The sequence below is a fragment of the Rhea pennata genome, chromosome 5, assembly GCF_028389875.1.
Source record: "Rhea pennata isolate bPtePen1 chromosome 5, bPtePen1.pri, whole genome shotgun sequence".
In the NCBI taxonomy this organism is placed as follows: domain Eukaryota; kingdom Metazoa; phylum Chordata; class Aves; order Rheiformes; family Rheidae; genus Rhea; species Rhea pennata.
Genome location: NC_084667.1, coordinates 28,364,883 through 28,392,159, shown reverse-complemented (window position 1 = coordinate 28,392,159; position 27,277 = coordinate 28,364,883). Strand labels below are relative to the sequence as shown.

At 36.7% G+C, this 27,277-nt stretch overlaps 1 protein-coding gene across 2 annotated transcripts; it reads left to right on the top strand.

Annotated features, from left to right (window-relative positions):
* The first annotated feature begins 270 nt into the window (after positions 1–270).
* Positions 271–23,475, top strand: CCDC34 (coiled-coil domain containing 34). Of its 2 annotated transcripts, XM_062577072.1 has the most exons (7): positions 271–305; positions 452–663; positions 4,351–4,483; positions 6,928–7,035; positions 19,828–19,986; positions 21,619–21,760; positions 23,070–23,475. In XM_062577072.1, the coding sequence occupies exons 2-7, from the start codon at positions 467–469 to the stop codon at positions 23,282–23,284; spliced, it is 954 nt and encodes a 317-aa protein (XP_062433056.1). In that variant the 5' UTR covers positions 271–305; positions 452–466; the 3' UTR covers positions 23,285–23,475. The 2 variants fall into 2 exon arrangements, with proteins under 2 accessions (XP_062433056.1, XP_062433055.1); XM_062577071.1 differs by lacking the exon at positions 271–305 and having other exon boundaries at positions 410–663.
* Positions 23,476–27,277: the final 3,802 nt, after the last annotated feature.

Sequence of the window (27,277 nt, the reverse complement as noted above, 5' to 3'; positions counted from 1 at the left end):
AAAACCAGAAATAATATTTTTGGTGTGAGGGCTGCCACGGCACGTTTCACACGCCGCTGCTAGGTCCACGCAAGGCGCACTGGCGGCCAGTGGACAGCAGCGAGGCCGAGCCACGCACACCGCACCCCGCCAACGGCCGCCGCGGCGCGCATGCGCACCCCGCCGCCCCTCCCCCGGCGGCGGCGCGCGCGCGGGGCGGTGGGCCGCCGCGTCCCAGTTGCCAGGGCACCAGCCGGGGCAGAGGCGGGCGGTGCCGCGGGGGCCGCCGGGAGGCGGCGCGGCCGTTGCCAGCGCGGCGGCCGCAGGTGGGGCGGCTCGTCCCGTCCGTGCCTGCGGGAGGCCGTCGCTCTGTGGTGGCGGGCGCCGGCGCGGGGCGGTGCGAGCGGGCAGGCGGGCGCTGGGGGAGGGGCGCGCGCGCGGCCGGCCGTTAACCGCCATCCGTCTCGCCCAGGTGCCGGCGGCCGCCATGAGCAGCGGGGCGCGGGCCCGCGGCAGGAGGAGGGCAGCACGGCCCAGCCCGCCTTCCCCCGCCAGCTCTGAGGGCGAGGAGCCACTCAGCTCTTCCTCATGCTCCCAGCTCTCCCCCGCTTCCCGGCACAGCTCCCGCAGCTGCGAGGAGGAGGAAGAGGGGGAAGTGGTCTCCCAGAGCCAGAAAGGCAATAGGTAATCTGTGTGTTTGGGCCCTCGTTAGAAAAGGAAGCTTACGGCTGCCTCTTGAGTAAGGAGCTGAGCCTCCAGCGTGCTCAACCCCATCTGTCGCTGATTGAGGCCTTTGTTACATGTAGCAGATTTACTCACATAGCTGTAGATTTATTTGCACGGATACACGTCCTAAGGTATTGGGCAGTTCCTCTTTCCTTTTTTACTCTATCTCCGGAAGTCGCAGGTCGTTGCAGTGTTTTCTCTGATCAGTTGATTATTTCTGTACGTTTGTTAATAGGGCTGTAGATTATCTTTAGCCGTTGTCCTGAGCCTCAGGGTCTTTGCATATTGAGAAGCTGCAGCTATGCTAGCTTGCCTTTTATGGTGCTGAGAGATGGAAGGGCTGTTTTGTCCTAGCATATGCAACTACATCCACAGTCAGTTTGGTCTGTATGAATTGCACAGTTCTTGGTTCCTTGGCCTTATTTCATTCCCTTTTATTTATGAATAATATAGTTTTATTTATGAATGACTTAATATGTTCCCTTTCCCTCAAGATCTCCTGTGTTTGACGTAATAATCCTTATTCCTCCCTTGGCGAATGGAAGGCGGAAGAGCTGGGAATGCCAGGATGTAATGTAATAGATGTCTCTAGCAAGCCTGAACTGAGCTAAAAGAACCAGTGGGAAAAGGGGAGGAAGGCTGATCTTCATTGGGACTTAGGTTTACAGCGTGGATATCTCTAACTCTGGTGGAGAGCAGTGCACACTTCCGAGCAGGGAGGGTAGGAACCATGCTGCACTTTTCTTATGAGTGTTCACCACCTCATACATTTCTTAGAAGATTTCTCACCTGTCTTCAGTGTAAGGTGATAAAAGTCTGGGAAAATTTTTCAAACAGGTACATGCTCAGAAACTGCAGCTATGGAACGGAACGAAATTTGGCCAATATATTGTCCCTTATGTTTCATGTTTTCTATTACCTATCCTTTTACCTCTTCCCAAAGAGCGGTCTTGTTCACATGCTTTTCAGTTCTGTAGTACTTAAATCAAACTGCTACCTGTCTTTGCACCTTGAGCTGCTGTTGGAAGCAGCTCTAAAATTTGGCCTGTTGCTACAGTAGCGCCTGGCAGCTATGAGATATAATGGAAGACTTGTGTTTACAGCCTGAGCTGGAACAAGCTCATTAAACTCTGTGGGCACAGTATATACTACATTCATACAGGCATTGCATCTGAATAATGTTGCTGCTGTGTTGTAGTAAGTATCTACTAAATGTTCATATAGTAGCTTCTGTGTATAACTGCCAAACTCTGAAAGGGATAATAATAAAAAACACTTCTTAGGCAGCCACTCCCCCTGCCACACATGCTCAAAGACTCTTGTTGTTGTCCTTTTAAAACTAAACAAAAATTAGCCAGAGGCAGACATTTAATGTGGGAAATTTAATATGTGCAAAAGAGAAAAGCTGAGAACAAAATGTTGTGAAATGGTGTTAGGCATTTTCATACTTTCGGTATAAGTTGGTATTACGTCTGATGGCTTGACTTCAGTGGTATATGGTAAAGAGTAATCACAGTGTTTTCTATTAATCAGACTTCAGTTCTAATGCCAAACGTACGCAGTTTGGTTGAAGATACTTATTTAAATGCAAATATGTGTTTGAGAATACAATACTTTAAGAAGTTTATTACTTTAATACTCTGAGGAAATGAGTAGTTGTGAATATGCTAGCATTTCAGAAAATGGTCCTGTGAAATTCTGGTTCTTTGTTGTTTAAAATGCGGACACCAGGAGAGTGAGACTGGTGGTTAGGATTCACGTTTAGAAGGATTAGATTCTAGTCCTTGCACCAGTGATACCTGAGCATGATCAGACAGAGCACGATACTGGAAAAGAGAAGAAGCATTTCTCCTATGAAGAACGCATTTTTGCCTGACGTTTCTATGTACTCGGCTTGTGTTTTCCTCCGTTTAAACTTCATTTTCTGTTATCTTACTAGTGATTAATAAGCTTTTCATTTACTACTCTGAATAATTTTTCTTTAGTGAAGTCAACAGCTTAAACTTTATAAATGTTTATAATTACTGATCTCAGAAACACATACTGAGTGTTGTTTTTCTTAATTCATGCCTTCTATCAGTACTTCTTCTCAAATTGATATGTCAGCATTATTCTGGTACCAGGAGCCATAAACAAATTGTGGATAGCGGAAAAAATACGTTGAAGAAGTACCCCTACCCAAAATGTCAAGTCTGGACAAAGTTGCATTAGTTTCCTGAATTTTAATGTGTACTACTTTTATCCTTATCTTTAATAAACTTTCAGAGAGTTATTTTGTTGTCTTATGTGAAGGTTTTCTGTCAGTTCCAGTGTGCTAGCATGTGTGTCACTACAGTAGAGAGAGGGTGAGAGACATTCTGTGTGGAAAACAGCTGTTTTTCAACCTGAATCATTTCCAATGGGCTTTTCCTAGTCTGGCCAATGAGTGATCATGTTAGCAAGTGTGGATAAGAACAGTGGAGCAGAGTAAGAAAAAACTTAACGTTGACATTGTTCTCTAAATGCTTTCTCTCACAGAAGTATATTCTTAAGATTATTGGGACATCAAATGTTTCGCTATAGAATACTGCTGTTCCTTGTGAACACGTAATATTTTTTACGTTGAAAAAAATGAGATCTTACACCTAAAGGATTCATTCCAGGAGTATTAACGTATGTGTTTGGATGCCTCTTTTGTAGCTTGAATTAGGCAAATAGGATTACTTATAGTAATGAAGTATGCAGATAAGTTCTTTTCCAGAGCCCATATATTCATCTAAAATACAAATATGAAGTCTAGTTTCATTATTTATTTTGTTGTTAAGAAAAATTTCTGTATAACCTAGAAGAAAGCTTATAAAGAAATCTATTGGCATGTTTTCAGTTTTGGTTGACACAGAGCCTAATGTTCGTTTTTACTTATTAGGTAGTATGTATACAGAACATTATGAAAGATTTTTTTGGCCTGAGGCTAGGATTGTTGCATTATTCATGAGTAGAGAAGTGAGTTATGCAAGGTATCCTATTAAAAGTCTTTATAGAACCTTATATCATCAAGTAGTGTGTGCAAGCCATATTTCTTAAGTATATTTCCTGTGGAAGTTTTTTAGGGAGGCGGATGTTAGCCCTTCATTAAGGTGGTTGTATTCTCAATGCCAAGGTTGTTTGATGTCATAAATCCAATTGTGTAAGACTTGAAAAAAGAAAAAAAAATCTTGATCGTCCTTTGCTCGTGCAGAAGGCCAGGAGGTGCATTGAACCTCTGAGTGACCAAGGGTAGGATGTTAACATTAAATTTCTGACAACAGAGAAGAAAGGTGACACTTCAGTGTTTCTGGTATAAGTTTTTGCTTAGTTTCTAAAAGGAAATGCAAGCATTACCTTGGAGCAGATTTGGAGCAGATTACTGGTCTGCTCCACAGTTTGGAACAGGAAAAGAATCACTAATAAGCTAGAATTTAATAAGCAGAACGTAAAGAGGAATTGTCAGAGGTGTCATATAAATGATATCCTTTTTATCCCTTTGGGAGATTTAGACAAGTAGAAAAATAATGTAATTGTTGTGAGAATACATCATGTAAATCAAATGTCATTATTCAAGGCAGTAGCATTGGCTAACTTTGAAATTGAAGATAATATTCTTCTATAATCTCGTTTTTAATTCAGAAAGGCTGAAGACCCTGAAGTAATAGGGGGAAGAAATCATTCACCTTTGAAAGATAATCTTTCACCGTGGGAGGAATGGTTCATTTGCAAAGAGAAGGAACTACGTGCCCGCATACAAGCTAGAGCTCTGGAGGTGAATACTTCTGATTACTTTCTGTTAGACTTAAGATCAAACTAAGAGGCACCAGCATACACATTTTTTTTCTTTCGGTTGTGAGAAATAAACAGTTTTGGCCGTTTTTTTTAATGTCTTTAGACATGCATGTTTATGTTTGGCTGTGCTGACATGATTGATGCTACGTGCATTTTCTTTTGCTAAATGTTAGGCTTTATTGACATGCTGCTGTATAATATTTTGCTTACTCAACTGTTAGGTAATGGTTCAGGTTTAAAGGGTTAAAACATATTTATGTAATTGGTATGTTGATTTTTGTCATGAGTACGTTCACGTTTGTAGGTAGTAAAACATGACAGGGCATGTGCTGGGTAAGCATGCCAGCCCACGTGGTTAGATATGAGGCATGATGTTGTTAGCCACTTAGGTGTGTAATTATACAACTGCTTTGTCTTTTCCCAGGATATAGTCCACATCCCAGCATTTATTTCCCTCCTCCTATCTTTTGGGCACAAAATGAACTATTCTTGGATAGTGGGGCTGGGACAGAATTATGGGAGAGAGCTGTATCTTTTCTTGATTAATATGTTTGCAGTTGTAGTTGATTAAATGATACTATTGTTTAAAATCAAATTGGACATATTGGGTGGTGGTTAGAACAGTCAAATCAAAGTTGGATCATTTCTCACTGTAGTTACTGATTTACCATGTGACCTTGAGCAATATCCTAACCTTTCTGTGAAGCAGCTATTACATGGAGCTGTTCTCTGTGGGTTACCTCATATTGTTTATAGAACACCCACCCATAGTAGATTCTAGAACAGTATTTTAGAGGTCAGCATAACACCAAAATAGTTTGTTAAGCTTGAGGAATGGGTTCTGATCTATTAATATTCACCACACGTTTCATGACTTCCCTTTAGATTTGGATTTGGTAATTGTCTCCCCATTTTGATTTCTGAGTACAAAAATGAGCCAGTCTCTTTTATCATGTAGAAAATGTCTTTTGTGTATAGATTTCTCATGTGATCTTGGTGAGGAACCAAAGCAATTTTTTCTTATGTATTACCTAACAGCATTTATATAGTACCAAATACACTCTTGAAGATCTCTCTCTCTTAAATATATTTTAAAAACAATCATTGAATGAGCATTGCTTACAGTCATGGAGAAATTGGTGGGATAGGTAAAAGGTTTTTTTAATTTGTAAGATTTCCAAAACGTAACATTAATCTGCTACAATGTAGGAAACTTGGATAGTTTATATCTGGAAAAAAATGCAATCACAAAAAATACAATATAAGATGTCAGAAGAGGACAAAGTATGTCACTGTGATACAAAAATGTATTATTATGTTTATATATAAAGGGTATTCTAAACTAATATCCTAAGAAACAACTGCCAGGTCTCAGATCTTTTGCTAATGAGAGCATTGAATCTGTCATAAATGTAGAGAAAATGGATAAAGGTTTGGAGCTGATCATGAGTGGGTCTTCTAAGGTACTTATGGTGTCATCACCATTTACAGAAACCAGGATCCCTGCAATGCTGATGTCTCAGCTCTCAAAGGGAGTGTTAATAACTTTAGCTTTGCCCAGATATAGGAACAGTTATATTCCCAAATGATGATTGTTTTGAGTATTCTCTTTGAACAATTTGTAGGCTCTCAATTTTCCTTGATTTCATATCAAAATCAATGTTACAGGAAGAGGAGGTTTTCACAGAAACTAAATGCAGTTTAGGAAGTATTAAAATCATTTTCAGGGAAATAATTCCTTCTGACTGACATTTCAAGATACAAATTCTCACTGACAAATATCCCTTCATTCTAGTTTTAGTGTTAGAGAAGCTAGGCATTTCAAATTGTCATCTCACTTTTTTTTTGTCTACTCATTTTGTTGAAGAAATATAAGTGATTGCACATTTACTGTATGTTCTGTAAAGATGAAATACTTTAGAATTTCTTCTCTCATCTTCAGGTTAAGGGTCTTCTTTGAAAGTTTGTTAAAATCCACAAGAACCTTGCTTTTTTAAGTTAAGCCATAAAATTACTGATACTAAGATCACATTTGAATGATGTCACCTACTTTTCTGAATGCAGTGAGGTACTCCATCTAAATTTAAAGAATTGCAGAAGAGTACTGCCACAAGTTCAGGTTTCTTTGACTGAAAGAGCACGTAAGTAAGCTAAAGGGTGATTTATTTTGTTGAATTGTTTCCAAAGCCTAATTAAAATACTTACTTCTAGTTCATAGTCCGAAAAATTAGCTGTGCCCATCAGTTCTATTTTATAATGTTGCTATGTTTACTTACCCATCCTTTCCAAAATATTAATGAAGGGAAACTTTCAAAATCTTCAAATGTTTACAGTATTTTTTTCTGCAGCACTATTTGCAGTATTAAGTGTATTAGTATAGGTGATTGCCATAGTTTTGAGATATATATTTTTCTCTTTAACTAGGAAATTAATCTACAGCTTGAGAAAATGAAAGAAAAGCAAGAATCTGAAAGGAGGAGGAGGATAGCTGAAGAGAAGCACAAGGAATGGGTGCAAAAAAAAAGAGAAGAGGTAAATATTGCTTTAGTTGTAAATGTTATAGCACATACTATGCTTTAGTAAGCTATGTAAAACTTGCTCAGGATTTTTGGACAACCATGTTTTTACTTTGCTGAATAGTGGCTTTTTAATTGAAAATTATAAAATCACACCAACAGAGTTTAACAATTTTCCAAGACTGTTCCTCTCCCCCACCACCCGCCATGAGGTACAAAAGGATTTATTTTCTGAATAGTCAGCTGACGAGTGACATACGTGTTTTGGAATATTATTCTGCTAATTATACCTGGGGTTCTGGTCTTCAGTACCCTACCCTTTCTGACTTCCTAGGTTCAATGCCCAAACATTTTGGGAAAAGTGTACATCTTAAATGTATGCAATGTCTTGTAGATGCAGTAGAGCCAGAAGGAGGATTTAGTTAAGTACCATCGTGGAGAGGCAAATAATATGGTAGAGTTGAGAGGGATAATTGAGGTGTGAGGCCAGATTCAGGAAATTCTCAGTAGGCCACAGATAGCAATTGGGAATTCCTTTATCCAAAATGCCATTTGTGAGTGGGATCAAGAAATATTTTAAGTCCTCTTGAGAGATTGCCCAAGACCAGGGTCAGAAGCAGACAGAGTCCTGATCTCAGCAGGGCACTGTGCAGCTTTGTGTCATGCAAACAAAGCATGCATGCTGGATGGCAAAAAAAGGAAAGTTTGGGACACGTGGGCATGCTCAGCCCCTGGTAATTGTGAGCATGTGCATGCATTCATTGTGTTACGGTCTGTAGCAACACTGGTTACTTACTATTCCATACTTTTGGTTCTGAAAAGTTTTGAGTAAAAACAGATGAAATCTGATTCTAAGAAATGTACATATCACAATAACACTAGTTTGTCAAGGGGAATTTTGATATTCAGACCTCATGCATTTGTCCTCATTGTTTCAGAACTTCTTACTCTTTTGCTGGATTCAATCTTGAACCATTAGAACATCCTGCGTTTAGATCTAAGCTCCAAATTTCTCTTAGCCTCAATGCGGACTGGATAACTGGCATAAACCCCTCTACCACCTCTGAATATTTATTATGATGTAGAAAGGATCCTTTCTTATTAAAATACACAGCAAAAAGGAAGAGATTTATCATTCAGCACAAACAATGCCATTTTTCTCTGTTAGAACACAAATTACAACTGTCCAACTATTCATTGGCTTGAAAGAGTTTGGGCTGCCTACTAAAAATGTCTGTTCACAGTCTAAGTTAATGAAAGTTCTTGTTCTCTCTTTCTGTCTCTCAAACAGCTTCTGTAAACTTCGACTTATTTGGGTCTTCAATGTACTATCTTTGTGGGTTTTCTGATGAGCTTCCTCCTCTCTGCTGTAAATGGAAGTAGGAAGTCTTTTTGATAGTAAACACATCAGCCCAGAGAACAGGGGAAAAACATATTTGTGTCTGGATTTTTATATATTATATTTTGGAAGGATAAGGTCATCCTTAGGCCATGGCCCAAGCTTTTACCAAAAGTAATCTGATTTTCATTTAAATTGGATGAATCATTGGCTAGTCTTTTTCTGTAAACCACACTCAAATCAAAGATAAGCTGAAGCTAAAAGCTAAGATGTCTTTAGGATATTAACGTTTGTGCTGCATAGATCATACTACTTCGAGTTACCAGAAGATTATTTGTGGATATGAATACAGACTGAAGGATAAATATATTAATTCAGTAACTAAGGTGTTTAAAACTGCATAAAGATTTCATATGAAGCTTAAGTTTAGATTCATGAACACTGACAGTTGCTATCATTTTCTTGGGGAGCATATGTACCTCTGATATTTGGGAAAACTCACTTTATTTTCTTCTAGAAGCATCAAAAGGTACTAGCTCTTTTGTCAAAACTTGCAGTATTCTTCCCTGAGTTATGCATTAAATATTCATCTTTTTCATATCCAGTTACTGATTCTGACATCCTGTGTATAGACTGCATAAAATACAGTGAGTTGTCCTTTCAGAAGTAATATCTCTCTGAATTCTGTAGATATTTATTCTTCCATATTGCTTAATACTGTATTGATGAATGAGGTAAGGGGTGGTTGAGTGTATATGAAACTTCTTGCTTCATCATGAGCATGAGGTCTTTGCGCAACTCCAGAAGACATCACTAGACAAAATCTACTTGCCTTAAGAAATGAGAGGACATTTATGCCAGAAGTAGAACATTTGTATATGCATAGAAGAATTCTGCTGTTTTTACTGTAAAACGAGCCATTTTTCTTGTGTTTTGTTATATAACAATATCATTTCTGATGCTCTGCCTGCTAAATATAGTCCTTAGGTGTCAGGTTAGGCAGCAAAACTTGAAAGCTGTTTTTGTTAGCTTTTGTTTTTTTTTTTTTTTTTTTTTTTTTTTGACTGTATAATATGTGTTTAAGACAGTATTCTGTGTGGGCTTTTCATGTTTTCAATCACTTCGCATAAATCATTTTTGAAAATAAATTTAATATACCTCCATGTAATAGCTTTTGTGATTTTGAAGGCTGTTTATGAGTTAGAAATAGCTTGTTGAAATACTGAGCTACAAAACATTCTAAATTGTAAGATATGCTTATGCTAATATGACAGAATTTTGCAGCTCACTAGGAATTAAAAGTTTAATAAAAATCAATTGCCAGGTGCTACTTTCCTGTTTCTACTAAGAGCTTTACAATTTTCAGTAAGATGCCAGATCTCTGTCAGACAAAAATAGTCTTACTTTCTGTCTTTCTCCCAAGGTTGTCATTTATGGGCAGACAGTGTATTGTCTGTTCAACTTGTTCTGTTTTAGTTGACTACAGCTGTACCTCTTAATAAGTCAGTGGAATACAGAGGAAAATACATTAAAAAAGAAAAAAAACCCTCCACATACACTTTTGATTCTAGAGGAAACATGTACTTGAAATCAACAGGATTTTTGTGTGCAATACTAAACTTCTGCGTCTGCATTACTTTTAGATTTATGAATAAAAAGGAGCAATTATAATGATATGATTATAAATGCTCAGCAAGCAAAGTTTTGTTCAATGTCATGTTTTCATTATTGGTCTTAATTTGAGAGGGATTTGAACCATATGCAGGACTGGACATAGATCAGCAAAGCCATTAGACTGTCATAATCTTTCTTACATGTTAAATTGATTGCTTGATTGTTAATTCCAGTATTTAGGCTCCAGTTTGGTAAGGAGCTCTGTGTAGGCAACTCATAGCTGAACTGCTCAAGTATAAAAAGAAAGGAACTGGCATCCCTGATACCCTTGTCATAGGTCTAAGTCTTGAGTGGGTATTGAAAACTAACTACTGTCTCAGTTCTTCAGGTCAGAATTAATGTTTGTAAAAGCTTATTTTCTCTGTGTCTATTCATTCTGAAGCTTTTCATAAGTGTTTTTTGTTTTTTTGAGTTTGTTATAAAATGTAAATCTATTAGCATTATGTAGAGGAGTAAAGTTGTTTAGAGCTCAAATCCACCTACATGAATAATTTATTTTGGATTAAAATGACAGTTCTGCAGGAAACTTAGAATTGATTGTGTCATGTAAAGTTTTTATTAAATCTTAAGTATGAAGATGTATTTTTATGAAGTTAATTTAGGATTTAATTTAGTTTTAAGCTAGACTAATTTATTTTGGAGCCAATACAATTAAATAATTACATACCTACTATAATGTAATGATTTTACCAACTATTTTTTATGTTGCTGCTAACAGTTACTGCTTTTGCTTTATATTTGCATATCTATATGTATATATCCGATAGTCACTTTCTCGCTTTTTTGTGTTAATAAGTAAGCTGCTTTTCTACTGTCATTTTCTATTTTACCAGTAGAATTTTGAAAGACTGTGAGAGTATTCTTCTAAATGTTCTTTATTACCTCACAGAAAAAGATATTTTTTCTTTTAGGGAAAAATGACCTGATTTTATTGGCAATGACAGATTCTTCCAAGTTCTTTGAAAGCATATAGTTTGTCTGTTCAAATTCAAGAACTATAGAAGAGGCAGTGTTCAGGACTAAGCATTACTTTTAAAATATTGATATTTATGCTAAGCTTTTGAAAAATCTCTAAAATATTAAACTATAAAATACTCAGTGTTGCATTGATTTTGATAATCCATCTGACATTTTCTACATGTTTTTTGAAGTTAGGTGTTTTCTTAAAAGTTGATTTTAATTGGTACCAGCGATGTATTTTAATATGTTGATACTGTAGATAAGCACTAAGTCTGAAATCTGTAGAAACATTCTGAACTAATGCTTGGCATTGTTTCATCTATTACGATAGACAAAAAGATAAAATATTTGAAAGACCAAGAAAGGACCTGTTATTAGTGGAATGAAGCTGAAGTTTTTATTGAAGATGGAACCAGGAGGTAAAGAATGGCTAGGTTTTTCACAGAAAAAAATGGAGGAGACCCTTCCACTCTTACCATTTCATGTTTTGATGCTGACCCTGTAGACTGTGAACAGATTGGTTAACTTCAGATGTTGTTTTCCATCACTGAGTAAGGTTTTTAAAAAAAATGTATATCCTGGAATGACTGTGATTCATGACCGTATACATGTGATGTACTTTGAAGATCTCTGCATTGTGGCTTCTTTGTGACTTGCGTAGTGTCAAGGTGTTCTTGCTTGACAAAAAAAATGCTATAGTTTTGACATAGGCTGTAGATGATGCCGAGACTATTTACAGACTTAGGTAATTAACAGTTACGGAGGGAGGTTAAAAAAAAAAATGGTTACATGTCTTAAATGTTTAGGAATCCCTTCTCTGGTTTCTTCCAAGAATTTTTCACTCCTATATTTGTCCATGAGGATTTAAGTGAGTGGGTATAAAATGCACAACAAAAATGTGATAGGTGACATCATAGATGTTCAGAGCTGATCACTCATTCATGCTTTCTTTCGTAGTATTCCCTTTGAGGACCACATCTATTCAGAATTTGTCCAAAAGGATTCAGTTCCAAGTTTCTTCACAGTGTGACCAGACACTGGTTTTGCTGCATGATAACTTACTTTGTTCTGTTCAGTGGAAGCTTCTTGGAAATGCTAATGAAAAGCTTCTCTTCTCTTTTGGAAAGTATGTAAGCTGCTATCTGAAGCCAGTTTGTATTTTTGCCCTCATTACTGTTGAGTTAAAGAAACACTTAACCTTCCAGGATTTATTGTTATTGCTTCATGTCCCAAGAATGAGGAGCGGTAGGGAGAATTCCTTAATAGAGTTTAGTTTATAAAACCTTTGTCTTTTCTAGCCTCCTCTTCTTCCTTTTCCTGTGTCCTGTTACTGGCATTTCTGAAAGGAAGCAAGACTGGTTTTGATTACGAATTTTTACATAGTCTCACATTAAACATTGCTATCTTCAAAAGAAGGCATTGTACCCTACCACAGCCTACACAGCCTGTACCTGTATGTGCCTGCCATGCACAGGCACTGTATTTATAGTTTGTAAACTCAATTTGGGTTGAAGGCTTGCTACATATCAAGAATGCTGTTTTTCAGTACTGTGTCTGAAGAACCACAGCTTGAGTTACTTTCTACTGTTTTGCCTTAGAATTGACAATAGCAAGGTCTTGCTGATTTCCCCCTCACACACACACCGTTTACATGAACTTTTGATCCTGAGATGCAGAGTCTGTTTGGTTCCTATCAACAACTGTATGATCAGACACGTAATTAATTAAGTTAATTAAGTCTGATTAATTGATGTTGAATCAAAGTACCTGACACTTAGAAATACACATTGTGGATCCATAAATTTTCACGTGTCTGTAAACTGTCATATCAGTTTAATTAGTAAAATGTCTTAGCACCTAAAGTTCTATGAATAAAAGTCAAATAAAATATTTGGATTAAAAGTAAGGGCTGATAATGACCTTTTATTTAAACATTAAAAAAATTTGACAGAGACACAGTGTAGTCTACCCTCTAAGCCCTATTTAGTAGGGCATGCTATACTGTTTCTTCGAATCCTGTCAAATCCACCTTTGTTAACAGTGCAAAACTACTTCACTCTTGGACTGCTAATAGAATAGAAAATTAACAATATGTAGAGAATTCAACTTAGGTGTGTATATATAAAATAAATATTTATATTGTATAAATATAATACATATATTTATAACAATAATTGATACCATGAAAGCAGAATACTTGCATCCCAAAATAACTGTAATTTTGAAGTGCATATTGTTAACATCCTTGTCTTTGTTCTGTAACTTGTATATATTACTTCATGCTAAATTAATGTTATATCTTGCAAAGTTATAGGAGCAAAAGTAGTGAAGTTAGGCATTTTACAGTGGTAAAATTAACAAATGTTCTAATAGCAATATTAATTTGACTGTGACATCTCAAATATTTTCTGTATCATTGTAAGAGAGTAAGGCATTTTTTATTTTAAGACTGAAAATATAAGCAAAGTAGTTGTTACTCACAGATATTTAATACAGATTCTTTTGAAGGTTTTCCTTTTTGTCTTTCTTTTCAAGAAAAGTTAAGAATGGGACTTACTGAAAAATACCATTTAATCTTTTAAGTCTTCAACCTATGGAAATTAGATACAAGATGGGAAAATTACCTGCTTTTTCGTTTTTTCATTGGAAGATTTCTGTTCCTATCATATACTTTGCGTTTGACTGGCAGTATTTGTAAGAAGGAAGCAGCAGCAAGAAATATGAATATTAAAGGTTAGAACCAATACACTGTAAAATAATGACAAGGTCCTTGATGCTAAGGACCTTGGTATGTTGCATGATTCCTCACAGAAAGGAGACTTACATTCCAACTCTTATTCCAAAGACTTTCTACTTAATACCTATTTTACATAACCACTGTTAATACAGAATACATTTTGTCTGGAGCTTGAGCATGACTTTCAAGCTGGAGAGTCAGGTGCTCTCTCATTCAATGAATGTTTAATTATTTTATGCAGCGTTATATTGCTTCAACAGAAGGAATGAAGAATTCTGTCATCCCAGCCCACAGTCTGGTAAACAGTGTTCTCTGGAGAGTGAGACACATTAGTTTGAATCCTCTCAGGCAGAGGAGGTAACAAAATCTGGATCTTCCATGTCCTAGGTTAATGTTCTGACAGCTGAACAGCTGAGTTCTGAGTTTAGTCAGTGGTAGCTGCTGCATTTTATGTAGAGCCTGATATACACTAGGGGTTGTGCTGGCAGCTTAGACTTGAAAGAGGTGCTGAGGTGCTGAAACCTTTCAAGAAATATATTAATGGAGGAAGCCTTGATACCTGATATAAACACCTTTCAACCTTGAGAGCCAACTGCATTTAAGAATTAGAATTTTGTATTTAAGTGCCAAGTCTTTCTTTACTTATTGAAACCTTTTTATGACTCTGGGCTTAATTTCTTTAGTATTTCTTATTATTACTGTGGATTTTTCAGAGATCTAGATCTGAAACACTTTGACTTTTTTAGCACTACTGATGTCTCTTTACGCAGAACTTTTTTTTTTTTGTGAGATCATGCATGTGCATGATCATTCATTATACCATGAGTATAATGTTAGTACGTGGATCTTATTTGTCCAGACATACCTTTAGATTTCTGCAAATAGAATGAACTAATTTCTCATGTTTAGAATGATTTTTAAGTAGCTTTGTGGAGGAGTAATTCAGTGTGGAAGATTATTAAAATAAGAGTGCTTTGTGTTTCACAGCAGCATTCATGGGGTCTGTGTTACAGGTCAGATTCTTGTGAATACCAGGAGAGTGTTCAGGAATCGTGAGGTTTTCTACTTCTGTCACCAAACTGACACACAGTAATTGTTTAAAGAAACACAGCCTGGGAGAAAGAGCCCTGTAGTTACCTATCTTAGAACTCTGCAGTTTCCAGCCTGCAGTGGGGTCTGGCACTGACTTTGTGTGAACTTCAGCAGAAAACGATTGTAAACCTGCTATGCAGTAGAAAGCTAGTGCTAAGTGTTGTTTCATTGATCTCCTTTCTAGCCTGTTGTTCTTTTGCATACCAGTTCCAGAGAAATTAAAGAAATACTTACGTGAGTTAGGATTGGTGACTGAGCTGTGTAATAGGGCTAAACTGAAATGATAGTAACAACTGACTGAATGACCCAGATTTCTGAGGCTCTTAAATGAGATTGACATTCAGGAATATTGTGAGGATGAATGAGGAGATTTGGATGTATGTTCTGATACTGGCAGTGTGGACTTTTCCTTATTTCACCCTCAGTCAACATAAAATGATGATAGAATATGGTAGCTACGATGTCAGAGTGCACAGCTGTAAAATAGAGCTATTGGTTGCATCTGAAAAGACAGGTGTTACTGACACATTCTGCAGTCCAGAAAAACAGAAAAGATTGCTGTAAGAAGTATTATATAAATACAAAATGGCTATTCAATAACACTCTGCATAGAATATACAGAATAGGAGAAATCTCTGCTCTTGACCCTTTTTGCTTTAATTTAATTATTGAGATGAAAACACAGGAGTATAAATTTTCTTACAATTTCATATAGAGTCTTTGCTTTGGCAGTTTGGCTGTTCTCTGCCTGTGAAATGATTTAAATATTTCTGCCTTCAGTCAGGAAGAAAGCAGAATGCTGCTTCAAATTTCAGATTCCTTTGATAGTTCATTATATATACATTGGTCTGACTTTTCTTGAAAAGTTAATAGCTCTGGTGCAGAGACATTGGCTTGGTGCTGACAGTGAGACACGTATTTCTTACTGAGTCACCAGTACTGGTTAGTGCCATGGCTGGGTTTGTTCTGGGTGGAGGATTTTCAAGTACTGCCCTACCTCAGTCCTTATTAGGTTCCAAGGCCTGATAAGATCACAGTCCAGAGCAGTAAGCCCACAGGCTAGACTTGTATCCTTTCTCCTTAATAATGTATTTGGGTGGGGTGGCAAGAGAACAAGCCTTTCTTGCAACGAGTAATTGGATGTTTTACAATCAATTTATGTAATAAGTGTAATCATATTTTAAAGTGTATGTGAATTCACTAGTGATACAGTGAATAGATAATGTGTTTTGAACATGGGATGAAAGAATTTCTAAAACCCTATCTGACAACACTGAACATAAACAAATTATACAGTTTCCCTTCCCTTGCTCTCCCCCCATGCATATGTGGAAGGAGAGTGGAGGGAGGATTGAAGACCATGTATATTATTATGCACATTCCTAGCATTTTAATGGATTTGTGCAAGGGAAAGTAATAAAGATGGGGGTAGCCTGGGAAGACTGGGGAGAAAGGAGCTTGACATGAAGCAGCTTTATTAAAGCAGCTGGGAATGTTGTACACACTAACTTTTTGAAGGAAAAGCTGTTCTGTGCTAGAGAGAAGGAGGAAGCATTTCTGATTTGTCTACAGAATAATTTCTAGGCAGCTGCAAAGTCTTCAGTTCTGCAGAGTCTCTCTCATTTGTAAGGATGTCTCACTGGAAGTAAAACTTTGAAATAGCTGTGGTTTTCGTGGTAATGTGCATGGTGTGTCATTGTTTACATAGGGCCTAATTTGCCTTTGGGACAGTCTAGATAACAGCTAAACTCATCTGAAATATTGTAATTAAATATACATTATCTGAGAAACTTCCCTCCCTCACCTTTTTAAAAATTACAGTCTTTAGAAAGATTTTTGGCCTTTATTTTCTACTTAATTGTTGCTCGTTATTGAGCAATTCACCTTATATGGAAGGATTCGATTGTTTTTTCAAATTTCTTCTATATTCATTTAGATACTCTTTATATGTTAAGAGCCTTAGCTAAAGATTTTAGCTTTGAACAGTCTTTTGTAATTTTCATGTACAATGGTGATGCACAGAATCAAGCAAACAACAAGAGTTGAAATCTTCGTATTTCGCATCTTCGTATCTTCACAAATGGCTTTAACTCACCATTTTAGCAAGTATCTTTCATCTACATTAATACTTTTTTATCTGTCCCAGACTATCATTGTCTTGAAATAAGCATTGTTGAAAGATCCATATTTGATAACGGACAGAAGAACAGCTCTGAACAAAAGAGAGCAAGATGCATTATAGAACAAGGAGGAAAAGGTTAGACAAATAGTCTTTTTTTTTTCCAAGCAGCTGATACTTAGATTCTGCATAACTTGCCAAAAGCAGGTGATGATTCTTCTTTTACCTATTTGAACATGAAAGGCTTTGTATCTTGTTAAAAAAAGTTTTGTTTCCGTTCTTCAGTAGTGCAGAAGTGTTTTAGAATCTCAACATTTTTTTTCCAGAATGAAATTCTTTTTTTGATTGTTCTTAGTTGTGAATATGAATTTCATCATATTCATCATCATCTTCCTTACAAACAATGATGTTAAATTAGCTTAGTAAGACTTTTCTTCTTTTGCAGTTCTGTGAAGTTTTAGATTCCAGTATATTGAAACTTTAGTGTGTTCATATCTGACCACTTTCCCTACACTGCAGAATAGTCAGTTTATGTTTCCCAGAATGCACTGGAGATAAAATGAAACTAAAGTAAGAGGTGAAAATGTAGTTCTTAAGTAACTTTTATGAAATTGACTGCCATGTGTACACAACTGTTTGTTGTCTCAGCAGTACTGAGAGCTATCATCAATAAGTTAAAAAAAAAATGCATCTGATACAGATTATGGCAAATGCAGTTAATAAGGCATGGCTTGTAAAGGGTGGGGGGAGAGTTAATGCATAAGCTGGCAGCTGCTGTTAAAATTCTAGTATTGCTTCTCTGCCAAACCCGGATAGGGTCACGCTAACTCAAGCAATTGTGTAAACTGGCTTCTTTAGATAAGAAGTCTGCAGTTTGGCGTTATGACATGACATTAGGAAAAAAGGAATGCCAAGACTAAATTGAAGGTTATGCTTAAAATTATTTTAGAATGATCATCATTATTTTCTTATCAATACAATTTTATGTAGTATGGGTAAGAATTCAGTGTGATAGCATTGCTTATCCAGCACTGTTTCTTACAATAAAAATGGCAAAAGTTTTAAAGAAAAAATGCATTTCTTTCAGATTACTTTCCCTATATTTGCACTTCATCGAGTGAATGGCAGAAATGAATTAGTATTTTGCAGAGTAATATGAGATAAAGGCTTTATTCTATATGATGCTACCTTGTAGGATTAATGCTAAGCTTTGCTGGGAAGGGCAGCAACTATCTTACTTAGACCAGACTGTAGAAATGGCTGTTGTCCCCAGCTCCAGTGTCATGGCTTCTGCTTCCGTATGCATAATTGGAGTTTGCAGGATTGCCATAAATCTGGAAGGAAAAGGGTTGGCGGTAGCTAGCCTTCTGTCTTCTGTGCTTGTATAATGTAACACAGGAAGGAAAGTACAGTCCTTTTCTAGGTTTGCTTAGAGCATGTTAGACAGGATCTCATCCACCTAGATGCGGTCCGGTCTAACATGCTCTAGGTGACCCTGCTTGAGCAGGGACGTTGGACTAGATGATCCCTTCCAACGTTACCTATTCTGTGATTCTGTTCTTTTTGTAATTGTATTTTTCCTCTTATCCCTGAAGAAGACCAGGTCCAATTCATTATACTTTTCAGTTACAATTTGAGGCATTAGACATCCATACCGGCCAACCACAATAATTCTGAGGCAGCATAATTTCCTGCTAAATGTCATGTCTGCTTTGATCAAGAGGTATAGTAAATCCTTAATTGTTGTAATTGATGGATGGTTCAGATTCTGCTACGTAGTGACACAGAGCTTGCAGGAAAAAGATTTCTTAGAGGAAGGAAAGTAACCTTTTCAATTCAGCAGTTCTTTTCTATGAAAACAGAAACTATTTGGTCTTGAGTCTTTTGCTTCCCTTCCATGTCCTGTGCAGACCTTGTCTAGCAAAGATTTTTGATCGCGTGTGTATGCGGAGTTCTTCAGGGTTCAGTAAGCTAAGTAGAGCAGATCCAATAGAATCCCAGACATTCCAGAAAGGGTTCAGGAAGGGGGAATGAGAGCTACTGTTAAGGTTCAAATGAAAATACTTCCTTCCCCAGATCAAGAAAAGGCCTTCATTACATGCTTGTTAGCTTAGAGAATGGTCTCCAGAGTATTAGTGTGTGCCATCAGATCCACACACTTTGAAAAGAGGTAGAAGTGAATGCCACTTGTGTATTGTATCTTCCAAATTATAAAGGGAACAATTTTGCTTACTGCTCTTCACCTACCCTAGAATGCAATTCCTAGCTTTCACTTTCATGACCTGAAAAGATGGAACATGAAGATAGATTCATAGACCAATTTCATTTGTGAATAATCTAAAGAATATAAGGAGTGTGGAGAAGATCATAAAACATGTACCTGATTTTCATTTGGAGTACTTATTTTCTTACCAATTTACACCTAAGTGTTCCATACAGTCTGCCAACATTAGTGACTCCTAGAAAACGGCATTTGTCTGACTTGCATGTAGAACTGTAGTTCAGTCTGGATTCACTGAAAGGTTTGTTTTTCATCTAAAACTAACATACCATTTTTGAGAATTGCAACATATTTTTTTTCCCCCCAGAAACATTAAGAATTATCTGGAGTATTTTAAAGGATGTCATAATGAATAGAACAGTAAACATAATAGCTTATGGAATCATGAAGGTATATTTTTATCATATCCTATGACATACTTATGCTTTAAATTATTTTATCTGCCAATAGTGATGACTAGGTTCTCGTCTTTTAAGAATAGGTCTTAAAAGAGTTGGCAATATCATTTTTTTTCAGGGTTATGGTAATTTATGTGTGACTAACTGTTTTATCACAAGAAATATATTGAAAAGTTTAGGTTTTGTTTCTTTGATCTCTTTCACTTAGGAAAGAAGGGAAAGGGAACAAAAGCTGAGCAAAGAAATGGCAGAAAAAGCCACAAGGGAACTAGAAAAAATGCAGTTACAAGAAAAGTCCAAAGTAAAGTATAAAGAATGGTTAAAGAAGAAAAGAGCTGAAGAGTCAGAAAAGAAGAAGAAAGAGAAGGTATAAGTCATGTATTTTGGATGGGGTTGCCTTATCTCTAACTCGTATTAAGAATGTTTATCAATTAAATTGATTGCAGTTGATCAGATGACAATGTTCTACATGAAGAATATTTTTTAGAGTTGTAATGTTAGTGCATGGAAGACATTGAGATATGGCTGGCGAAACAAGATGCATATTAACACATTTATGTCTGTCTTAGGAACCCAAGCAAAGCCACTTCAATTCTGATGTGACAAGGGAGACACGCAGTATATCTGTATTACTCAGTCCATTGCAGAGAGACCCAAGCAGAAAATAGGTGGCATCTGGTCATTTTTCTCCTAGTACCACTATTATCTTTGTCATTTTATTTGCACATATTTCTAATTAAAAGCATTTTTCTTCATTTATATCTCTACCATTTTGAGGTTAGGAGTTCTAATTTTAATATTATTTCATATTGATTAATCACATCTTTATAGTAAGCTTTAAAAGATTTCTTATGTGCTGTAAGCATCCTAATAAGCTTTCTAAAATACAGGCTTTTAGGTCCCGTGTTTCACTAGGGTGAATGCTATAACAAAGCCACACTTTCAGGCATCATCCAGAATTCCTCTCAAGTAGGTGGTGATTGTGCTGAAGGCTATTGATTGTATTTTAATTTAATTAATATTACAGTATACTTTGTCAATGGAATATGTAATATTAGAGAAGTACTACCTTGCTGTAGTAAAGTATGAGGAGTGGCATTCAAGTGTGAGGAAGGATTTTGATTACATGAATTTGTCTGTATTCCCCCAATAATTTGCTCTTAGAGTGCAGAAATAAATTTTCAGAAGTGTATATAATAACTCTTTTGAATTAAATTTTAAAATATTGTAAGCTATATCCGATCAATTTTAAGGCCTTTATGATCTTAATTTTGCAGACTTCCCACACTTCCCATGTAATTTAAACCCACTTAAGCAAGCTAGTACAGAACTCTTATTTCCTGCTGAACCAAGTGCTTGTATGTCTCTACTGAGCCTTTAAAGTACACAGCACAAGGAACTTTTGAAACCCAAGAAAATGGAAGATAGAGAGATTTTAAACGTTGTGTTCTTTCAGTTCAGGTAAGTTCTCAGAAACTGTGCTCACAGTGTCAATTAAACTTGGTTTAGATGCAAATGCAGTGCATACTGCTTGTACTGTAAATCCCTGATTGATGATTTTCCAAATCTAAATTCTGCTTCAGGCTTATTGGCAATCCAATCTTAGCTACATTAGGGCTGTATGAATATGAGTAAATGAGAAGACTGGATGGCTTTCCAGGATGCTGTAGCCTCTTTAGGCTAACTAACTAACCACAGTACAATAGGCTGTGGTTCATCTGACCATTGTTATGTTCAGTATGTCTTCTACACAGAGACTTACAAAAGATTTTTGAGAGCTTTTTCTCAGAGGAACTCGGGATTAATGGAAGGACTTTTCTTTTTCCAGACTTGTAGGGGAAGAAGATAGAGGAGTTTTCCATTGTCAGGGAAATGTGTTTGTATTTAAAAACTTATTTGAAAGAGATATTCAGCAGTTTGGGAATCTATTTGCAGAAATTTGTTTAAAATTTTGTATATATCGTACAAGATTTTGCAGGTTTGTCTTGGACTTTTTTAGGAAAAAGAAAAAGAAAGGGAAGCTGAACTACAAGAGAAGAAAGAGAGATCTGAGAAGATCTTTAAGGAATGGCTACATAATGCTAGAAATAAAACACGCCCTGTTTTAAATGGTTATGGCTACCTACCTGGGAAGTCTACAGGTTTGTACTCTTACTAGACCTATTTAGTGACTTAAGTTTGTGGTTCTCCTCCCTCTAATTGTTTAATGTCAAATGAAGCCTGTTTTAGTTTTTCATCTAGTATCTAATTTTAACATTTGAGAATAGCTAGCCCATATAGTGTAAGTTAAAGAATTTTTTTTCTGTGAGATCCATTGTGTGTTTTTCATAGCTCTTCAAGTTATTTGAGAAGAGAAGAATATGACATACCAAAGTATAATTGATTTTAATCTTGTTAGGTTCCTTATAGGAATCAATAGAGCCAATTAATAGTTTCTGTGAAACATATTCGCTCTATTGGCATCTTTCTAAAGTTAGTGTTAAGTGTTACAGAAGGTATAGGATACCTGAATCCCCCTTAGAAAAGAGGTTGTTATTTGAGATGCAGAGCCTGATAAGAGCATGGCAAAAGCCCTGTCTCAAAAAGGAGGCTTGGAAATCATTCTGTGTTCTAAACAAAGGTTTTCTTTCCATGCATCTTTACAGTTTGTATTGTGCATTCTTGGCCTCTATAGTCCTACTCCATTTCCTTTCAAAGGGAAGTGTTAAAGAGAATGCTCATGATAGTTACAGCACAGTATTTTGTGAGCCTTGCTTTTTGTTCTCCTTTTGTCATCCTACATTATGCAAAAGCTAAAGAGCAGTGAGAAATAGTATTGTGCATTACGTGTGAGGGCTTAATTGCATTTTTTAAAGAAAAATGATGTATACTCACACAATAGAATGACCTATGTTCACACAATAGAATATGTCCCAGACTTTGTTTTGCCCACCCTTGTGAAGTATGTGTTGAAATTTGACTATAGACAAGCCACTGCAAAGGCAGCATGTAGCTTCTGTTGTATTTAGCTTTCTGATATTGTTTGGTGTACCATAGATATTAATTGCAGGTAATTAATGTAATTTTCTCCTCAATAAGAGGAAGAATAGCAGTGAATGTGAATTTTACATATGTGGTGACAGGAAGTAATATTTTTAAATACCTCAGAGCTTTGAACAAAGTAGCAAAGTAGCCAATTTATAAAAGTTTCCATCATCTAAGTATACAAAGAACTGAGCACTTTGTTTTTTGTGGTTTTTTTTAATGCGTATGAAAACCATACTGTTATTGGTAAAAAGGTGGAAGATTTATTGCTTTGGATCATTTAAATTATGTGATGTGCCTGTACTGTCTTCATTAAAGATGCTATTGTTTCTATGTTAGTCTGGATTAGAATTATAATTGCTTACAATGTAAAGCTTGTAATATAAATATTCCTTTTTAATTATGTGTGTCTTCTAAATGTTTTAGGGTATCATGATGGAATTTCATATCCAGCTCCAGCATATTGTAACCCCATTCCTTGGAAACCAATACCTGTACCTCCTCCAAAGGAAGACAGAATCGTTACCATGAAGAACAGCAAGAGATCTGTTTACTCTCATTCACATAGGTCTTCACCTATGGTAGTTTATAAGCCCCAAAACAACCTTTCTGTTGGATCCTTATGCAGAAAGCAGTTATAATAGAGCAATCAAAATCATTATAAGCTTGAGTGACCTGGGCCATAAATATGAAGTTAAACATCCAAAAGAGTATTTAAAAACTACAACTTTTGTGAACAGGCTTTGTATTGAATGTTAACTAACCAATCAGCTTATTAAAGGACTTTTTATATGTTGAATTTTATTAAAAAGTTGTATTTAGCCATTTGAAATGCTGTTGCTTTCTTTCCTTCTCCACTTTTTGTCGTTCTGTTGTTCTTTTGTTTTAGAGGAAAGTGATTATTTTGGGGCAACGGTATTACTGGGTTGTTTTAAAGATGCTAGTTACAACGGACTTGGAAGCAATTCTTGGCTTAATGGGGAAAAAGAGGTCTCTATGCAGTTGCAGGGCTTGATCTCATTGGGATCACAAAGATGTAATGGGATAGCACACAATAGGTGCTGCAGTGGATGTATACAAGCTCTTTAGGACAGCAAGGAGGGGGAATTGGAGGTGCAGCTGGAGGTGAATGGTATGCTAGTTAAGAGCCTGTGGGTCAGGATTCAAGAGCAGACCATTGGCAATACTGTGGTGGATGTCTGCTGTAGACCACTAGAAGAAGCAGCAGATGAGGCTTTCTTCAAACAACTAGAATAAGTCCCACAGTCGCAAGTGCTGATGGGTAGGACTTCAGCTCCCCCAGTATCTACTGGAAGGGCAGATCAACACAGCAGGGCACATGCAATCCAGGAGGTTTCTGGAGTGCATTGATGACAGCTTCCTGACACAGATGATCAAGATGAAGAGATGGGCTCTGCTGGACTGGTAAGTATAAACAAGGGAGAGCTGACCAGGAAGTGTGATATTTGGGAGCAGCCTTGGCAGCAGTTACCATGAGATAGTGGAGTTCAGGATCCTAAGAGGAAGGGAAAAAAGCAAATAGCAGGATCACAACCTGGAGTGCAGGAGGGGATTTTGGCCTATTCCTTGAAAGAATCCCATGGAGATGATCCTGGAGAGAAGAAGGGTGTTCAGGAGAGCTGGTTTATTTTCCGGGATCATTTCCTCCAAGCTCAAGAACAGTCCATCTCAATGAACAGGAAGTTAATTAAGCAGAAGTGGCAGGAGGCCAGCATAGATGAATGAGCAACTCCTGACAGAACTCAAAGGTAAAAAGGAAGCATACAAGAGGGAGAAGCAGGGACAGGTGACCCAGGAGGAATATAGAAACCCTGCCTGAATCTGCAAGGATAGGATTAGAAAAGCCAAAACCCATGTGGATTTGAATCTAGTGACATGAAGGGCAAGAAGGAGAGCTTCTACACATATATCATTAGCAAAAGGAAGTCTAGGAAAAATGTGAGCTTTCTGCAGTACGGGGCAGTGGCCTGGTGACAAAGGACATGGAAAAGGCAAAAATACTCAGCTTGGTCTTTGTTGGTAAGACTGACCTCAGCAATCGCAGGGCCCTGTAACCAGTGGGAAAGTTAGGAAAGCAAGGAAAACTTACCTTGGGTGAAGCAGGGTTGGGTTAGGGAACATTTAAAGAAACTAGATGTACAAAAGTCCATGAGACCTGATGGGATGCAGACTCGAGTGCCTCAGAGAACTGGCTGATATCCATGTAAGGCCACTGTCGATCATCTTTGAAAGGTCATTTTGCCTGTGTGGTTCCTGAGGACTGGAAGAAATAAAACGACATTCATATCTTCAAGAAGAGCAAGAAAGAGGATCCGGGAACTACAGATCTGCCAGCCTCATCTCAGTCCCTGAGAAAGGTGATGGAGCAGATCCTCTTGGAAACCATTTCCAAAGAAAAGGAAGAAAAGATGATGATCAGGAGTAGTTGACATGGATTTATGAAGGGGAAATTGTGCTTCATCAACTTGATAGTCTTCTATGATAAGGTCACTGGCTAAGTGGATGAGGAGATAACAGTGTGGTTAGATGCTGTTGACTTTGTAAGGCTTTTGACACTGTCTCCAACAGCCTCATAAAAAACCTGATGAAGTATGAGCTAGATAGCGGACAGTGAAACTGACTGAAACTGGCTAAGCTGCTGAGCTCGAAGTTGCACCAAGTCCAGCTAGTGGTCAGGCGGCAATGGTGTGACCCAGGGGTTGAGAGTGGGACCAATACAAACATATAACATCTTTGTTAATGACCTGGATGATGGGATAGAGTGCAACCTGCTCTAGCTGACCCTCCTTTGAGCAGGGCCTTGGACCAGATGATCTCCAGAGGCCGCTTCCACCTCAACCATCCTTTGATTCATGATGAAAAGGAAAATGCAGGAAGAAATAAGGTTTCACTTTCTATTTCTGTAACTGTATCACATTAATAAATATACTGTTATCCTTTAGAAATTTCATGATATTAAAATATATTTTATATATTATAAAATTTGAACATTTTATATTTTACATTTTATATATTATAAAATGTAAATATATAAAAAAAATTAAGCCTACCCTTGGGTACAGATGTTCTGATACATTGATATGGCTTACTTAAATAAAAATTATTTTCTATTAATAAAAATGATTGATTAAAATTTCATCTGAACAGATTGTGTAAAAGGTATCTCAAACTATCTCAAATATCAAATTTATATTTAAAACAGTACTCTTACTTTGAATAAATAGGCTCATGTGACAGCTCTTTCTAGATAATGCCAAACACTAACAGCAGATTGCAGCACTAGAGTTGTTAATGTAAATAAATTATTTGGTTTGTGTTTGTTGGTTGTTTACAATATATGGATGTCTGGCAACCTATCACATCTGCCTGTTGTTAAATCTAAAGGAGTCATTTAATTCTTTCTGCAATGTAAATAGTCGTGAACATAACATTTTATTTTTCATTAGAAGTAAAAGAATGAAAAACTAAACAAAGAGCCCTTATCTTTAATTGTATTATTTTATGACAGTAGTGGTTAAAAATCATAACTAAAAATGTGACTACTCCATAATATACACTTGAATACAAATGGAAACCCATTTCAACACTTGAAGGTGTATCATTTAAATTGACAAAATAGACAAAAACTAGAAACACAGCTGGAGACGAAAGAGGTGGCTGGCTTATCAATAGTCAGAAGGAGCAGATCAGGATCTGAAATAGCACTGGTTTGCAGTGAACTCCACTATTTTACTTCGTATTTTTTAATTCTAAAAATCCAAATTTTTTTTCTGATAAATCAGGAATTTTTAAATGTTGTTATTCTAAATTAATAACTGAAATAACACAGTTTTTAAAATTTAGAGTTTATGGAAATCTTTTCTGTTGCTTAGCAAAAGCATTAGTAATACCAAAACAGCTCTGAGAATGTAGTTAGTATTTCTCACATGGCTAATTTGCAAGTAGACTGGGCTGATTTTTCTCTTGTAAAAGATATCTTTTTTTAACAAATACGACCACTATTATTTTTTTAAAAAGAGGCTAAACAGGATTAACTAGTAGTGAAAATTAGAACAGTGACTTTGGTTTTGCTTTCATAATTATTTCAATTTTTAACTTAGTAACTTCCTTAAGTTATATTGAGTGTACCTGTAACATGTAAATGAACTGTGTATTTCAGTATTAGTTTAGTCAGATTTCAACTTGCTGATACGGTGTAAGATCTGTATGTATACAAATCCGTATGTGCTAAGTAACAAAACCCTGTTAGCATGTGATGTAAAAAGTGTACCAAAAGAGAGTTCGGTTATTGGGGCAGTAAGGAGATGCTGAAGTAGGCATAGTGTCAGGGAGGACTGATTAGTGTCTTCTAAGGAAGGAGTCTCTTAGTTCCACCGAAGAATTGCAAGAGCCACTTTTGGGGTGGATAGCATGGTTACGACTGCTGAAAATTTCATCAAGAGACAAATGCATGGTATTTGAATGCCTAATATTTAATGTTTGTTAGAGTAAAAAACCTGTGTGGGGAAGATGAAAAGTGTATCAATTATTTCATTTTTTTCCTGAAGATTCTGATCTTGGATCAGGTGAAATGAGCTTGATATGAAGAGTAGTCCCAGGAAATAGGTAAAGTG